Source organism: Callospermophilus lateralis, chromosome 1, assembly GCF_048772815.1.
Source record: "Callospermophilus lateralis isolate mCalLat2 chromosome 1, mCalLat2.hap1, whole genome shotgun sequence".
NCBI classification, from domain to species: domain Eukaryota; kingdom Metazoa; phylum Chordata; class Mammalia; order Rodentia; family Sciuridae; genus Callospermophilus; species Callospermophilus lateralis.
In genome coordinates, this window is record NC_135305.1 from 199,728,263 (window position 1) to 199,747,171 (window position 18,909).

General features: G+C 38.4%; 1 protein-coding gene across 1 annotated transcript in view; it reads left to right on the forward strand.

Annotated features, from left to right (window-relative positions):
- Positions 1 to 18,909, forward strand: part of Mlh1 (mutL homolog 1) — a 43,914-nt gene that overhangs the window by 22,785 nt on the left and 2,220 nt on the right. Inside the window, exons 12-16 of the mRNA XM_076843424.2 lie at positions 3,841 to 4,217; positions 6,003 to 6,151; positions 11,911 to 12,019; positions 15,993 to 16,056; positions 18,423 to 18,587. Of these exons, the coding sequence (XP_076699539.1) occupies positions 3,841 to 4,217; positions 6,003 to 6,151; positions 11,911 to 12,019; positions 15,993 to 16,056; positions 18,423 to 18,587 (864 nt within the window). The remainder of the gene's footprint in view (positions 1 to 3,840; positions 4,218 to 6,002; positions 6,152 to 11,910; positions 12,020 to 15,992; positions 16,057 to 18,422; positions 18,588 to 18,909) is intronic.

Sequence of the window (18,909 nt, forward strand, 5' to 3'; positions counted from 1 at the left end):
CTGTAGTATGCTGATTTTAAGTCCTTTGGGTAAAAACTGAGGAGTGAGATAGCTGGGTCAAATGGTGGTTCCATTCTGAGTTTTTTGAAGAATCTCTATATTGCTTTCCAGAGTGGTTACACAAATTTATAGTCCTAGCAATGAACGAGTGTCTTTTTCCCCACATCCTCACCAACAGTTATTATTACTTGTATTCTTAATAATTGCCTTTCTGACTGGAGTGAGATGGAATCTTAGAGCAGTTTTGATTTGCATTTCTCTAATTGTTAGAGATAATGAACAATTTTTCATATGTTTGTTGGTTGTTGATTTGTTGACTGTTTGTCTTTTCTTTTCTTTTCTTTTTTTTTTTTTTTTTCTGGTACCAGGGATTGAACTCAGAGGCACTCAACCACTGAACTACATCCACAGTCATATTTTGTATTTTATTTAGAGACAGGGTTTCACTGAGTTGCTTAGCGCCTTGCTTTTGCTGAAGCTGGTTTTGAACTCTTGATCCTCCTGCCTCAGCCTCCTGAGCCACTGGGATTATAGGCATGAACCAGCACACTCAGCGATCGATTGTATTACTTCTTCTGTGAGATGTCTGTTCAGTTCCTTAGCCCATTTATTGATTGGGTATGTTGTACTTTTTTGAACAGAGTTGCTACTTTATGTAATTTTATTATTATTATTTATTTATTTTTTGAGGCACTGAGATTGAATGTATGGTTCTCTACCACTGAGCTAGAGCCCTAGAATTTTTTATTTTGAGATAGGATCTCTCTGAGCTGCCCTAGCTTGCCTCAAATTTGATCCTCCTGCCTTAGTCTCCTGCATCACTGGGATTATAGGCATTTACCATGTGCCCAACTAATATGAATATTTCTAAAAATAGAAAGTAGTCAGTACAACCAATATCTATGTACCTGTCACTCAGGTTCTACAACTATCAACATTTTGCCCTATTAGTTTTATCTATCTCTGTCTTGCTTAGGGATGGGGAAAGGAGTATTTTAAAGTACATGTCTATGTCTCCCCTAGTACCTCTTTCTGCATCAAAAAATTTTTTTCTTATGTGATCACATAAGAAAATGTAATTTTACACTTAATAAAATTAATAGCAATATCATTTAATTACCAATCTGTATTCAAATGTCCCAGTTGTCCAAAATATTTTTATAGCAGCTTTGTTCAAATCTGTATCCAGTCAAGTTCCATTCATAGTATTTGGTTGTTTTTGTTTAATTCTCTTTGAAACTAGAAAAGTTTTCTTTTTCATTGTTGTTCCATTGGCTTGTTGTATAGGTTTCCTATAGAAGAATGCACAGTTTGGATAGTCTGATTGCTTCTTCTTAGTGTCACTTAACTTGTTCTGATCCTCCATATTTTCTTTGAATCTTAAATTAGATCTAGAGGCATGATTATATTCAGAGTCAAAATTTTTTTGTGGCAAGAATTCTTCTTTTTAATAATTTTTATTCACTTTATTTTACTTTTTGTAGTGCTGGGGATCAAACCTAGTGCCTCACACATAGCTAGGCAAATATTCTACCACTGAGACTCATCCCAGTACTCATGCACATTTTTGATCCCTTGAAAGAAGAAAATATTCCAAATTGCTAAACCTTGGTTTTCCAGACTGCCAATGGCCCTCTCCAATAAAGTCAGAAACTTCCTTACTCCAGTCAAGGAGGTGGCATTCGGTTTTCTTTTAAATTGTGGTAAAAGAGATATCTCTCTCTCTCTCTGTCTCTCTCTCTCTCTCTCACACACACACACACACACACACACACACACACACACACAAATGATTGTACAGTTAAGCAACATTAAATACATTTATGTCATTGTTGAGTTCACTAGTCTAATTTTCAAAACAACCTTGGATCATGACCTAGGGTCACAGTTTCACAAATGATAGCCACCTTACCCCCACTCATTTTGTCAGAGCAGCTCTTTATTCAAAGATGCTGTCTGTGGGCTTCATTCATGTTTGTCCATTTTCCTCTTTTTGGTGATGAGGAGACACATGAAATCAGTCAGACTGTGTAGAAGGGATGCAGAACAGGAGTGAGGAGTTCCAGCAGGAAGCAGCTCAGGGAGCGTGAACATGTTGTGAAACTTGAAGATGAATGAGAGAATCCTCTGCCTAGAGCAGTACTGGCATAGGAGTGTGCTGGGCCCATAACCCAGGTGGTTGTCTCAGATCCATCCCCTGCCAGTCCACTCCTGCCTTTGACCAATGGATGGCCCTTTTGACTCATCCATATTCTAAGGAAGACATAAAGTAAGGTATCAGCAGTGATACTCAATGAGTTTAGTGGGGTTTCCTGGGGTAGGAAAAGCAGTGGACTAATTTTTGCCCCAGACTGAGGAGTTTTTCACACATCCTCCTGCAATGGGGACTGGAAAGCACTTTGGCAACGACTCTGGATAGGTGGTACCCTGTGCTTCCTATCATGTCCCAGTAGGAGGCGCAGAGTGACTAGTTGTGTCATTTTGGTGGTAGGTTCATCAATGAGGTCTTGTGGTGACAGCCTGATTCCCTTTTTGTCAAATTGCCCATCAACACCTAGCTCAGTGGTTTCACCATTTGATGACCACTACCTGAACCAGTTATTTTATTAAAGATTATGATATTTTTGGTTTTATCTGTTTTTTTTCCTCTATCAATTGATTATAATTCTTTTACACAAAAGAATGTTGACTCATTTGTTAAAGCTGTTTGGTTATCCTGAAATATAGTTCATACTAGAAAGTAAGGCCAAATGCTGAACTCTGTTCCTTTAACTACATGAATTTTCAAAGAAATTAGTTGGTATCCTGGCATTTTCCAGTGGTGCTTAATGTTTTTTTCCTTTCCTCCTTTCTTACCCTCTTTCCTTCTTTCTTACCCTCTTTCCTTCTTCTCCCTCCTCTCTCTCTCTCTCTCTCTCTCTCTCTCTCTCTCTCTCTCTGTATTTTGTCATAGCTATTAACAAAACAACCTATTTTAATCAATTATAATTATTTTTCTTATTGATGTTCGAATGATACTATCTTAATCCACTGGAAGCCCCTTCTAGCTGGTGCCCTCTCTTTTTGACCCAGTTCTATTAGGCAGGATGTTGTAGGCATATTCTGTGCTTTCCCAGCCTAAGCCCTGGATTAGAAATGGCTACATTTCTCTGAGGAGCTCTAGTTCATTTTATTGGGGGGTTGATATTTAGGGACCATAATCTGGGATCTGGGGTCCTCATGGCTTCTGAGAAGCCATTACTTTTTGGCCTTTTAAGTGTGCAGAGCTAGGAAATATGTATATTTAAAAATAGGGGTGGGGATATAGAGAGCTTAAGGCCATGGGTTCAGCCCCCAGCACTGCAAAAAATAATTAAGTCAAATAAAATCAAAATAGGCTGGGAGGAGGAAGGAATGGGAAGTTACTGTTAAACACATAGAGAGTTTCATTTTGGGAGGATAAAAAAGTTCTGGAGGTGCATGGTGGAGATGGCTGCACACAGTGTGAATGTGCTTAATGCCACTTAACTCTCATTTAAACATGGTTAAAATGGTAAATTTCATGTTATATATATTTCACTTCAACAGAAAAACAAAATAATAGCAAAGAAAGGATAAAAATATGAAAACTTTACAGTGGTATTTTAAGTTAATTTTAATATTATACAGACTGTTGAATTCTTGAATTTTATAGTTGTAAACCTATTTTATTGAATTTTGATCAAAATTGCTTATAATAATAATTGTGTAATGCTAATCATATCTAGTTCTAACTTCTTTCTCTAAGACTGCTCCATTTTGGCCCATGGGCTTCTATAATTTATATTCTGAGTCTTTCCACTGTCTTCTTTTTTGATACAGACTTTGCTACCAGGACTTCCAGGTCCTTCTGGGGAGGTGGTTAAAACCACAACAGGTGTGACCTCCTCATCTACTTCTGGAAGTGGTGACAAGGTCTATGCTTACCAAATGGTCCGAACAGATTCCCGGGAACAGAAACTTGATGCCTTTCTGCAGCCCATGAGCAAGGCCCTGTCCAGTCAGCCCCAGGCCACTATCCCAGGGGATAGGACAGATGGTTCCAGTGGTGAGGCCAGGCAGCAAGATGAGGAGATGATTGAACTTCCATCTCCTGCTGAGGTGGCTGTCAAAAATCAGAGCTTGGAGGAGGATGCAACAAAGGAGGCTTCAGAAACAGCAGAGAAGAGAGCACCCAGTCCTGGCCCAAGCAACTCCAGGTATGGCTTTTTGAGGAAAGTGAAGCTTACCTCTTTGTTCTTTAATAAAACTATCTTCTAAGTTTGGATTTTCATGAACCACTTGCATTTTCTTTTGCCTGACTTGTCATCTCCCTCCACTGTGGCAGTGCTGTGACTGTGTCCACTGTCTGTCTTTGACCATGTGTTCTCTGAGGTACGTTAAACATCTATGGTTTCCAAGTAATAGTTAAAAACACATCAGAAAAAAAGCAGGTGTATCCTTTGTTTTTAGTAAAGCATTATGATAAAACTTCAACACCAGAGGTTGCTAAAGACAGAAGCCTAAAATAGCTCTTCTATCCTACAAAGCTGCTATCACTCTGTTTAGAAGAAGCCCACTTTCTGAATCCAGTTCACAAAACTCCTGAAGTATATGAGTGAGTGGTAAAAGAGAGCTAGGAAAAAGGGACAGGAATGATACTAGTATAATACTAGACTCATTTTGTTTGAGCATTTCCTGTGTACACTATGCATATTCTCTAAAAACTGTACCTCACTGAAATCTGTGAGGTGGGTATTCCTTTTTTTTTTTTAATTGTCAATGAACCTTTGTTTTATTTATTTATAGTCAGTGCTGAGAATTGAACCCAGTGCCTCACACATGCTGGGCAAGGGCTCTACCACTGAGCCACAATCCCAGCCCCGGTATTCTTTATTTAATATGTATACATGCTGAACCTGGAGCTCAGATAAAGTCTTTTGCCCCATACTGCACATTTATGTGGTGACTGACTACCAAAAGCCCTAGCACTAAATGTCCACTTCAACTTGGACAAATTACTTAACTCCAGTTTACTTATTTCTGAGACATCCTATCATGACAGTTTCTAAGGATTTTTTTCTAGACAATATTGAAAGATACTGGTATGTATCAAACATTTATTGTGTGTTAGATATTTTGTATACATTGACTCATTTAATGCTCTAAACCCTGCAAAGGAAGTATTGCATTTTATTTTGGAGGAACTAAGTAATATTTACCACAGAACAGTTAAAGCAAAAGTCATTGCATCACTTCTCTGCCAAAAACCCCTCGGTGGCTTACCATTGCATTGGGCTAAAACCTAAATCCCTGCCTGCCTTCCCTTTAAACCTCAACTTTCCCTCTTCCTCATGCTGCTTTAGCCACATGGCTCATGTGGCTAATCTGAATTGACTGAGCTTCTTACCCTCTGGTTGCACTTGCTGTTCCCTTAACCCAGAAGGCACTGACTTCTTGCCACTCAGGTCTCATTTCAAATGCCCCTCTTGTCAGAGGCCTTCTTTGTTCATTTAGATTAAAGCTTCCTTTCCTCTCACCTTCCCATCATTTTAGTATGTTTTCTTGTTTTATTTTCTTCCTAGCATTTATTGCTACTAAAAACAATCTTTTTATTTTTTCTATTGTCTTTTGACTCTCCCACTGGAAAGTAAGCATCAGGAGGGCAGGTACCATGTCTGCTATGTTTGTTGCTGTTTGTAATTAGCATATAACAGTGTCAGATAGATGGATGGGTATATGGAGGAATGAATGAATCAGGCTTGACAGCTTTATGGGCCAAGCTAGATTCCAAATCCTGGTTACATAGCCTGCTGCTAGGATCTAAGGATTGTCAGATAAGGAGTATACTAGAGAGTAGACATCTTGGAAAGGCCTACCACCAGTAGGGATCTCTCTGCAGCTGTGTAGAAGCTGCTCTCTTTCCCAAAATGCAACATGAAAAACTTGGCTAAGTCCAAAAATTAAAAGGAAAAGCAATGACCTATTTCCTTTTTTCATTGCAGAAAAAGACATCGGGAAGACTCCGATGTGGAAATGATAGAAAGTGATTCCCGGAAGGAAATGACCGCAGCCTGTATGCCCCGGAGAAGGATCATTAACCTCACTAGTGTTTTGAGTCTGCAGGAAGAAATTAATGAGCGGGGACATGAGAGTACGTAAGTGCTGAAATCTGCCTGCTAACATTAATAGGTTTGAGAAATGCAGAAAGCATATATGTTGTCAGGGTACCCACTGCATGTACTGGGCAAACCACTCTTCCCTCCCTTAAAGACACTTTTCAGAAGAAGAGAAGAGGGGAAATAGTTGGTTTGTTTTAATTAGAATTAATCGGTTATCTCATTAAACCATAGGAGTCAGAGTAGAACAGTTATTTCAGCAATTTCTAGTTTGTCTTTGTTACTGTTTTTAGTTAAAAGCAGTTTGACAGTCAGCAAAATTCTTATCCTGTAGCCTGAATGGGATATGCTGTTGCTGAAAGTTCACAGGCTTTGGAGGTTCCTGGCACAACCATTTCTACCATGTGACCTCACACTTGGGACTTGACCTTTCTATGCCTCGGTTTTTCCTCATCTATAAAGTGAGATTAATTTTACCCTGGAAGATCATTGTGCTGATTAGAGATTAAATATAAATAAAATACTTATTATAAATAAGGAGTCAGTAGATATTTTTGTAACTTGAAGAGAAAGTAATAAACTATTATCATCTTCCTCAGAAATAGCTTTTGAGAATACCAAAGTATAAAACTCCATCTTGGTCCCTATTACTTCAAAACTAACTTAATGGTTGTAGGAATTAAAAGTGGGGGCTGATCCAGGGATTGGAGTGAGTAACAGCAAACTGGCCTTCACACCATCCTGACCCCACCATCTGAGACAAGAACACCCCAAGTACAGGCTTTATTGAGCAGTGTTCCAGGTGGAAACTCTGCACTTGCATCTGCATAAAATTTAACCATGACCTTTTCATTTTTCATCTATTATATATTTTTGATTTAAATAAATTTCAACACTATTTTTCAATGTATTTTAAAATATGAACATCTGGATTAATTTTTAAAAGGAATGAATAGCTAAGGAGCAAATCGGTACTTTCCCACTAATCCTTAACCTTTTGAAACAGTTGCTGTGACTCAGCTGCCTCTTAAGGTTTTCCTAGGCTTAGTCACCACTTAGCTGATCTAATTTAGGAAGGCCTCAACTTGCCTTTCCCTGTTCATTCTCTTTTCTTAGCACTCTGGACCTTTGTTTACGTATAGGAAGAGATACATAGGATGTCTCTACACTTGGGCAGGGTAAAAACTTCCTATGACTGACTTTTTGCCAGTTGTATGGAAACGATTGCCATTTGGATTCTAATTGTTATTTCCGTGAAGATTTGCTCCAGTTGCTCTTTCCCCTGTTATTAGCTTTCAAGCTGGGAGCTCTTAAAACAATTTTCAGTAACGTAATGCGACTTGTTACTTGATTTATTTAGCAGTTCTCTTCACAACAGTCTTAGTTGACAGAGTCTCTCAGACTTGGAATTTACTGAGTTTGTCTCCCTCATGCAAAGACTATTAAAGATCATTTCAATAAATGTTTTAATAGTGTCAGACTGCTTTAGTGCAATATAATAACCACCCTGTCTCAAGCATGGTCAGGTTTGGAGTCTTGCTGAAGCCAAGACGATAAATCTACATGGTATAAAATTATACACACACATTATCTCATTTAATTCTCAAATACTTTTATGAGGGAGGCAGAGCAGGTGCTGTCATCTCCTGTTTTTTGGCAGCAAGTACCAGGGATTGAACTCATGGGCACTGTACCACTGAGCTGCATCCCCAGCCCTATTTTTGTATTTTATTTAGAGACAGGGTCTCACTGAGTTGCTTAGTGCCTTGCTTTTGCTGAGGCTGGTTTTGAACTCACCATCCTCCTGTCTCAGCTTCCTGAGCCACTGGGATCACAGGTGTGTGCCACCACACTCGGCTCCTGTTTTAATGACAAAGAAATGGAAGAGGAAGAGGATAAACTAGTTGGAACAGCCCAATGATCCAAAACTGTCTGAGAGTCAGGTGTGACAGTGTATGCCTATAATCCCAGCTACTTGGGGGCTGAGGCAGGAGGATTGCTTGAGTCTAGGAGTTCTAGGCCATCCAGGGCACCACTGTGGGCACCTGTCTTGAGGGGAAAAAAGGCCCAGGTACTTACCTTGGAGATGGTGGGTTGTTGCTTATCTTGGCAGTTACCCAGGAAGTCTCACCCAGTATTTAATTGCAAAACCAGGTTATTGGCTTGTGCAGGACAAGCACACCCTGTGATTCTGACACCATAGGGCAAGGCCAGTATTTTCAGACATGGGAGGTCTGTAGCATGTAGGGTCTCACAGCAGGAGTAGCTGTAATATGGGAAGTGGGGTGAGCAAAGCTAGAACCCTTATGAAGCGCCTGCCAGCTATACCTTTCATTGGCCAGGCAGAAATTCACTCAGCTATTAGGGCTTGGTTGTGCTGCTCTGTAAAATGTGCCACTATGACAGCCCTTAGTGGGCTGTTGTGAATACCTGAGATACTGTGTGCATGCTTTGGAAGCTCCAAGGCACTGTTCCAGGCATCTCATTTATACCCACAGGGGAAAACTGGCTGTCTTTGAGTGGAATGCTGCACCAGATTTCTCTGAGGGTCACTGACCTTATGATCCTGTTTGAAGAGATAAGAGCTGCTTTTCTCAAGACAGCCTTCTGAACTCCAGTTGGCTGTTTCATCAGTGTGTTGTCAGTGTCAAGATCACTGTCTCATTCATGTTGCCCGGCATGGTGCCTGGCATGTAGACTCAGGAGATACTTGCTATAGGAGAGGTCAAGTGGTTGAGAGGAACAGCTGGGAGGTGAAGACCTAGGATCTGCTCTAGAGAGGTATCCAGTTGAACACTCAGACAAGTTTCTTAAGCCTGGTGGGTTTACCCATCTGTGGTGAGCACATGTTCAGTTAACAAATGAGGTTAATTTTTGGAAGGCCAAGTATCCAGTCAGGTGTTCCATGACATTAGGGATTAGTAATGATTGGATTTATTGCTAGTCCCATAATTTTGATCTAATTAAATGGGGATAATGAGTGTCATAGCTGTTTGTTTTTGGTTTGGGGTTTTGTTTTGTTTTGTTTTGTTTTTGCCCCCAGACAACCACGATTTTATTTTCTTGGTCCTTGTGAATAGACTCAGGTCTAAATATATATACTCTTAACATGGTTTGTCACAGTTGACAGTTTCTTTTGGTATATGAAATCAGTCCAGCAAGCATTTGTCGTGTATCTTCTCTATAAAATTCTTTGTGCCAAGCTCAGAGGTAGAGGATGAGATGAATAGGCCATGAACACTGCCTTCTAGAATACCATGGTATTATGTGGGGATTGTTTAGTAAATAATTGGCTACCATTGCTATAGAATGAAAGAAATTCTATGGTAGAGAGAAGGGCAGTTCAGCAGGAATTCACAGTCAGAGCTCCCCAGAGGGCCTGGTAGGCCAGTTGATCATCTCAGGCAATAGCAGAGGTCCTGGCACACAGGGCTCTAGAAGGCAGCAGCAGGGCACTAGCCTTCACCTGCAGATGGACATCAGAAACTAAAGAACTGGTTCCTTTCTTCTGGTGCTTGCTCCTGGGCCCTTCCTTAGGCTTGGTTTTACTTGCTGGCCTCAGTTGTGAATCAGATGTGCATGCAGTTTGGCTTTAAAGCCCAGAAGGGTTTTGTCCCATTTTGCTCTTTGCAAAATAGCAGGGAAATAACACTGGTGGACTTCTAGGGTTGTGGGGAGTTTAGAGTAGGAATGACCTAGAGATGCTGTGACAAGCTGGGAAGAGGCCCAGGGAAGCAGAGCCCTGTGCATGGTGAACACATGCTGCCCTTCCCTGCCCTGCTGGTGGGGCTGCGTGTCAGCAGTTATGGGTGCAGCAGAGCAGGTCATGAATATTCTGCACAGAAACATCTCTGACCCATTTTTAGTAGATTACACTGCTTTCTCTTTCCTCCAGTGCCTCATTATTCAAGATTATTTGAAGTTCTCCAGCTTTTAAAATAATCATTCTCCGCCCACGCAGAACATCCTGTAGAGACATTGAGTTTTCAGTGGGAACAGAGGGAAACACTTATTCTAAAATGAATAAGTCTGTTTTTATGGGGGTGGAGGGGTCATCACAGAACTTATATAACACTATGAAAATTTTCTTGTGATGGCCAAGCTTAAAGAAAAAATATAGTAAAAATACAACATATAGGCCTGTTGCTGAGCCTAGATCTTTGCCCTGTTTTCTCCCTTCTTCCTTTTTGGTGGAGATTGATGTCTTTCATTAAAAATAATAACTCATGGACTGGGAAGATTGGCACACACCTATAATCTCAACTGTTTGGGAGACTGAGGCAGGAGAATTTAAAGTTTGAGGCCAGCCTGGGCAACTTAGTAAGAGCTTGACTCAAAATTTAAAAAGGCCTTAGGGGTGTATCTCAGTGGTGGAATGCTTGCCCATCATGCACTAGGCCCTGTGCTCTATCTCAGCACTGCCAAGATAATAATAATACCCCCACACACACGCATGCACACAAGCATATCCAAAATCATATTACAAAATATTGTAGCATCTACAGAGAAATAAATACCCTTAGAAATAACTGTTGTCCCAAATTTGCAATTATTTCCTTTCATTTTATTATATTTTTACCACCTATGTTTGTATTAAGAAACTATTCAGTTTTGCAAGCTTTATGTGAACATACACAGGCATATTATGTTCCTAAAATTCATCCATTTGTTACATACAGCTCTGGTTTACTTTTTCTGTATAATGGATTCTACCTCATGAATATGCATTCATTCATTCTGTGGAAGGACATTTGAAAGATTCATATGGCTTCAGTCCCTGGCTACTCAAATCTTACCCAGCTTCCCACCCATGAGTTGATCAGTGGCTTGGCACACTGATTGGGAAGCTCTGCTCTAGGGTGTTTACTTATAAGAGTTTCTGCTGGGTCATAAAATGACAAACTATTTTCTAATTTTCCTTTATACTCCCATCAACCATGTACAGAAGTATATTTGTACCCAAGGAATATTCTCTCCAATATTTGATGCGTCAGACTTTTTACCAGTTTGGTAATCATGAAACAGTAATCTGATGGTGGTTTTTATTTGCATTTCATTGGTGACTAGTAAAGCTCAGTTAAATGTATTTCCTCTAATGCTAAGTGCCTCTCCAAGTTTTATGCCCATTTTTCTGTTGGGTTTTTTTATCTTTTCTGATTTTAGTAGTTCTTTATATATATATTCTAGATAGTAATCAGTTATGTGAAAATACCTTCAGTTTAGGGCTTATCCAGGAACTTCTTTTAATGAACACTCGTTTCATCTCAATTTTGTGTGTACTGCAGTGGTTTCCTATTAGAATTCCCATTTCAAACCATTCTTAGACTATTGTTCTCCTTTCTCACTCTAAAAGTTTGTGATTCCTGAGGTTCGTCTAAAATCTTTGTATAAAATTGACTTTAGAGCTCTCATTCTTTCTCTGGGTTCCTGCTTTGTCTTTGATTAAACCTTGAGTATTCCTTAATCTTTTTAGAAATTCCTCATTACATTTTAAAGATATTTTTATTAGTTGTTGATAGATCTTTATTTATTCGTATGCGGTGCTGAGAATCAAACCCAGTGCCTCACACATGGTAGGCAAGCATTCTACCACTGAGCCACAACCCCCTCATTGCATTTTAAAAGATGAGTCTATAAATTCCTCATGTATGTGTGTTTTCAGCAGGAGGTTCAGTCATGGCATGTTTATCTGTTTGGTGTGTTTAGTGCTGGTTCTTGGTACCTTGGAGTATGAAGAAGTGTTGGTAGGATTTCATTACTTACCTGTTTTATATTTCTCTTTTTTGTTTTCCAGCTCTCCGAGAGATGCTACATAACCACTCTTTTGTGGGCTGCGTAAACCCTCAGTGGGCCCTGGCACAGCATCAGACCAAGTTATACCTCCTCAATACCACCAAACTTAGGTAAGTTAATGAGCATATATAAAAAGTAGAGCCACTTGGGTGGGGTTGTGGCTCAGTGGCAGAGCGCATTCCTCACACATGTGAGGCCCTGGGTTCAATCCTTAGCATCACATAAAAATATATAAAGATATTGTGTCCATGTATAACTAAAAACATATTTTAAAAAATTAAAAAGTAGAGCCACTAGATGAATGGTCCAGGGTGTAAAGCTGGGGAGGGCTGTTTGAGGTGGTTGGAAAGGTTTGGGAGTCGGCAATTATGATTCCAAATCCATGTTTAACCATTTCCCATTCTGTGAGCAAGTTACTTTTCTAAACTATGTCTCATCTGTAAATTAGGATATTACTATTTAACTTGAAGGATTTTTTTGTGAGGAAAATAACCTGGGAAGCCTAGTCCTCACAATGGGCTTAGTGCTCAGTGTTGAACTGAGTTAATTCAATGTTGTAGCTGTGAACCAGATATTGAGGAATTGGTGCTAGTAGAGAATTATGGTATTACTGTGTGCAACAGGGTACTGTGGGGGAGGCAAGAAGATCTTATGCCATCTGGCTTTGGAGATGTACCAAAGGCATACTGTACCCGCCAAAAAAGCCAGGGGGTATTGATCAGTACAGGAAGATGGACCTCAACAGGGCCATTTGCCTAGCAACATTTCTATTGATGGTTTCCTGGGACTTTGGTCAATGAGCTGTTGTCTGGAACCATTGCTAAATATGTTCTCAAATAGGTAATAGATATGGGATACTGCTGCTACCTTACATATATTAAACACCATTCACTAACAGTCGAACTACCCCTTTCCAAAACCTGCTGTGTGGCTTCAAGTGGTTCTCAGCCTTGTTGAGTGCAACAGCCAGTATACATTGCTTAGAGTTGGCACATGACATAAAATCTTGTTTCCATCTTTTACTGAGTAACTGCCCCAAGTCCAGAAATACACCATTGCCTCCATAGCTTATATATTTAGAACTCCTTCCTAGGCTTGGAAGAAACCTTTTTGGTGCAGCTCTTTTCCAGTTCCATTGACTTCTTTGAGAACCCTTGGGTTTGTATAGTGAGCTGCCATTTACTAATTTGTTGGTAATTCTACTTTGCTTGCTCTTTCCTTTGTGGCATATCTAAGTACATAACTTTCAAGGCTTCAAATCACACTTGCATTCAGGTTCTTTCAAGTCACAGATAGAAATCCATGCCAGTTCCAGAATTGCAGCTACAGTTTGAACATCCCTAATCTAAAAGCCAAAATTCTCCAAAGTCTGACACTCTTTGAGTGCCAGCATAATTCACAAGTGGAAAATTCTGCACTGTGAAACTTTGTTTCATGCACAAAATTCTTAAAAATATTGTATAAGATTACTTTCAGGATATATGTATAAGGTGTAAAACATAAATGGATTTTGTGTTTAGACTTGGATCATCCCCAAGATATCTCATTATGTATACGCAAACATTCCAAAATTTGGAAAAAGTTCAAAATACTTCTGGTCCTAAACATTTTGGATGAGGGATACCAACTTGTATTAATAAATGTGAATGGCTTCCAGTGAGAAGATAAACGTCACAAGGAGAGAACTGGGTTCAGTCTAATATCTAGATTCACCTCCTTCCTTTGTCACTTTATTAAGTGACATGGGACACATTATTTACTCACTTGATGCCTCAGTTTCCTCACTATATTGCAGGTCTAGAGGATTCTTTGTCTGCTTTGACTGATAATGAAGTCTTTCAGCAAGATCTCCAAGGTTTAGTTGTTCAAGAACTGTAAAGGGCAGATCTATAGTAACCAAAACAACATGATATTGGCATCAAAGTAGACATGAAGACCAATGGAGTAGGATAGGAGAGAGAGACAAACCTATAGAGATGCAGGTATCTGATTCTTGACAAAGGTGCCAAAAGCATATGCTGGAGAAAAGAGCCTTTTTTAAAAAAAATTTTTTGTAGTTGTAGATGCATAGAATGCCTTTATTTTATTTGTTGATTTTTATGTGGTGCTGAGAATCAAACCCAGTGCCTCATGCATGCGAGGCAAGTGCTCTGCCGCTGAGCTACAGCCCCAACCCCAGCCCCAGCCCAAAAAAAGAGCATTTAAAAAAAAAAAAAAATGCTGATGGAAAAACTGGATATCCACATGCAGAGGAATGAAGCTATACAGCCCTCTCTCTTACCCTGCAAAAATTCAAATCAAGGGATCAAAGATGACCAGAAACTTTGCAATTACTAGAAGAAAACATAGGGTCAACACCAATTTCCTTACTGAGACCCCAAAAACTCAAAAAATAAAACGGGACAACATCAAATTAAAAGGTTTTGAACAATTAAGAATGTGAAGAGAGGTCCTACAGAATGCTAGCTATTCCTCTCACAGGTGATTAATGTTCAGAATACATAAAAAACTCAAAAAGCTTAACATCCAAAAAAAATAAATAAATAACCCAATCAATAAATGGGCAAAAGAACTAGCAAAACAAAACAAAATAACGTAGTAAATAAATGGGCAAAAGAAATTTCTCAAAAGAAGTAGTATAAATGGCCCAAAAATATATGAAAAAATGTTCAACAATTGCTAGCAATTGGGGAAATGGAAATCAAAACTACACTGAGATTTCATCTCAGTCCAGTGAGAATGGCAATCTTCAGGAATACAAATAATAATAAATATTAGGATGTGGGGGAAAGCTACATTCATACATTGTTGCTGGGACTGCTCATTAGTATAACCACTCTGGAAAGCAGTAGGTGCTTCCTTAAGACTAGCCACATCAATACAATATAACAAAAGAATTAAAATTAGCATACTATCAAAATACAGGCACATCAGTATTTATAGTATGAAATTCACAATTATAGCATTTTCTGGTAAAGAGAACTGGAAAACATCTTGCCAAGTGAAAAAAGAAGAAAATCAAGAAAAACAGAAAATCAAGGGTTGGATCATATGGAAGCTAGGGCAAAAGAAGGGGAAAAAATGGGAGGCGGGGATTGGATATTATAAAGATATAGGGAAGACCAGTGGAGTGGAAAGAGATGGAGAAGGAGGAGGGAAAGGAAAGGGGAGGAAATACAGGGCAATTTTGACAAGATTATGCAGTGTACATGTATAAATATATCACAGCGAATTCCACCTTTATGTATATCTATAAAGCAACAATTAAATAAATGAGTGGAAGGAAGTCCAGTAGAGGAAAGAGAATGGGGGGGAGGTGAAGGGAAGGAAAGGGGGAACACTGGAAACTGAAATAGAGTAAATTAAATTCCATGCGTGTATGTTTATGTCAAAAAAACCCAGTTGTTATGTATAACTATAGTGCAGGAATAAAAGCACAAAGAAGAACTAGAAAGTATCATATAAATGTGACATTTAGTCCAAGTCTTTGTTTCTGTAAATAATTCAGTATGTTCTATATTTAACAGCTGCTCTTGGATTGTTGCCAGCCAGTGTACCATCTTAAGCCATATATCAGTGTAGTATAATTCTGCCTTATATCCTCTTTCCATTACTTAGGAAGATTCCCTGTCTTGCCTATACATTCCATGTAATTTTTTCCTATGTAATTTTTAATGTTGAGTTGTCAAAAAGTTGTTATAGGATTCTTTGTTAAGTGGGAAAGGCAAACAAAAAACTTAAATTTCACTACAGGATGTCAGAAATCTTTTATAGTACCCTAGGGCTGGGAACAGCATGGGTGATAGCAAGCCAGACGTAGTAAGCTGGACATAGAAAATATTCTGTTAAATTAATCCCTCTTTGTGGAGGCTGGCTACCCAATGCCTTGGTAGGAACAAATGTTGGCACTCCCAGCTCTTTGAAGGAAGAAGAAATCTTGTTAGACTGTAAACCAGATTCCACAGCCAGGCAGAACCATCTCTGTCCATGTTTCAGAGGTTACTTCTCCCATTTTGTGCCCGCTGTTCAGCCCACAAGCATGGATTCAGCTCTTCATTAAGATTACTTCATTTTTGTTTTCAGTGAAGAACTGTTCTACCAGATACTCATTTATGATTTTGCCAATTTTGGTGTTCTGAAGTTATCGGTAAGTTTATATTCTCATTTCTGGAACTTAAACAGCTGGTCATTTCTGAAAATAGGAGCTCTACACAAATATCTTCTTTGTAGTATATTAAATTTTTCTAAATATGCATAGGATAGTTTGTGTATTGTATTATTTGCTATGTAGGAAGTATCTAATTGCCATAAGATGTTTTTTAGCCAAATAGTCATTTAGTGGCCAACTTGAACAAATGTTTATTATAATAGAAATTAATACATATCTATTTAAGAAAGCTTGGAAAGAGATGAAAATAAATATTTCATCAAAACACAACCCCAACAATTAATTTTAGTCCATTTCTTCCAAGACTTTTTCAGTACCTAATTTTAATTCAGAGTTAAAACCATACTACCCATCCAGGTAGCTTCCTTTTTCATTTGACATACTCTATGAAAAAGCCTGCTGAGATTTTGATTAGGGTATGTTAAATATATAGTTTAACTTGGGGAGAAAATATCCTTTTAAATTAATCCCTTAATATTTCATATTTTTAATGCTGTGATAAATGGCAATTCAAATCTATCAGATTTTATACATAAGTGATCATGTCATCAAAGAATAAGAAGTTTCCTTCCTATCCAGTCTGGATGCCTTTTCTCTTTCTCTTGACTGATGGCACTGGCTAGAACATCCAGAACAAAGTTGAGAAGTACTGTTATCTATGGTTTGGGTATCAGGGTGTGCTGGTCCCATACTATCCTCTCCTTTGAAAAATATCCTCTCATTTTCTATTTTCTGAAAGGGTTTTTATGGAGTTTCTTCCTTAATTTTTGATAGAATTCATGAATAATTTCATCTAGGCCTGGAGATTTGTCTATGAGAAAATTTTAAACTATTAACTTAATTTCTTTACTGGATAAGGAGCTATTCAAATTACCTGTTTCTTCTTGGGTAACATTGGGCATTTTGTTTCTTCCAAGAAATTTGTTCCTTTAACCTGTTTTTTTCAAATATATTGGCCTAAAGTTGTTCATAATATTACTTATTCTTTTAATATCTATAGATCTGTAGTGATATAACTACTCTCAATCCTAATATTGGTAATTTGTCTTCTTTTTTAGCTTGATTAATCTACTTAAAGGGATGCTGATTTATTGATCATAAGAACTAACTTTGGTTTTATCCCTGTTTCTCTTGCTTTTTGTTTTCTATTTCATTGATATGTGCTCTGACCTTTATTTTTTTTTCCTGCTTATTTTGTTTTGTCTTCTATATTATATTCCTTAAGGTAGAAGCTGAGGTCACTAATTTGAGAGCTTTCTTCTCTGCTATAGATGTAAAATACTATAAATTTTCCCTAAAAACTGCATTAGCACAAATTTTGATTTTGTTGTCATTTTCATTCAGAACAGAGTACTTTCTAATTTTCTTTTTTATTTGTTCTTTGACCTTAGAATTGTGTCATGTAGTTTCTAATCTCTTGGGGATTTTTCAGAGATTTGTTACTGATTTTTAACTGAATTCTGTTTGGTCAGAGAACACATGTGAATTCTTACACATTTATTGAGATTTGTGTCATGGCCCAGAATATGGTCTTTGTTGGTAAATACCCTGTTTGTACTTAACAGAATTAGTCTTCTGATCTTGTTGAGTTTGTTCTATAATATCAGATGTATCAAATTGATATTTATGCTTAAGTCTTCAATATCCTTGCTAATCTTCTATTTTTTCTATTAGTTATTGAGAAATAGGCATTGAAACTTCAAGCTATAAATACAAATTTATCTATTTCTCCTTGCAGTTATCTTAGTTTTTTTCTTTAAATAATTTAAAGCACTGTTATTGGGTACTAAAGTGTTTAAAGTTGTTACATCCTTTTTTTAATCCTATTATTATGAAAAAATAACAGCAAAGGAATAGTAACAACATCAGAAGGGAAAAAATGGAGAATAGCTTTATGTTTCTCCTTTTTTGACCATAAATTGCCATCCTCTTCCTCACCAGATAGATGATTTACCTGAAATGTTGCTCAATTTGATTTATTCTCCCTCCTCCCTGATTTGATTATGGGTGAATCAGTGTAAAGAAATGTTCTGCCTGGTAGTTTTCTAGAACTGTGTTAGTTGAATCCCTAGAGCTACATAAAAGAAAAGTACCTGCTGGTAGCCTCAGCCCTCCTGCTGTTCAGTAGGCCTCTTGTCTGTCACAGCCTGTTTGTTGAAACATCCATTGACAAAGAGGAAAGAGGTTTTGTGTGGACTCTTCAGGCACTTCCTTGGAGGGAAATGGGGAATGTTAACATTTGTGGTATCTCACCTGCTCTTCTGGCAGTGGTTTGGTGGGAATTTGGGCTTTGTAATTTGATGTCCTTTTAATGCTTGCTCCTTGATGTTCTCACTCCTTCCTAGGAGCCAGCACCACTCTTTGACCTTGCCATGCTTGCCTTAGACAGTCCTGAGAGTGGCTGGACGGAGGAAGATGGCCCCAAAGAAGGACTTGCAGAATATATTGTTGAGTTTCTGAAGAAGAAGGCTGAGATGCTTGCAGACTATTTCTCTCTGGAAATTGATATGGTATGATGGCCATTTGTTGTATACAGCCTCTGCCATATTCTTCAGATTCCTAGATCAAGATGAGAAGTCTGGGCTCCCCCTCAGAAGCAGCATGTGACAGAAATGAAATCTTCTCTGTTCCCTATTTGCATTTCTTGCATATACAACTGTTTATGCCATTCCTATTCTCATGGTAAAGGATCCAGATAGGAGGAAGAGCTGAATTCCACGCTCTGCAGGCTTCAGTACATGAGATTATGCCACTTGCTTCTGTTTCTTTCTCTTACCTCTTAATCTTAGGGAGTTTCTGTCTCGATGTGTTGATTAGTGAGCAGAGCCAAAT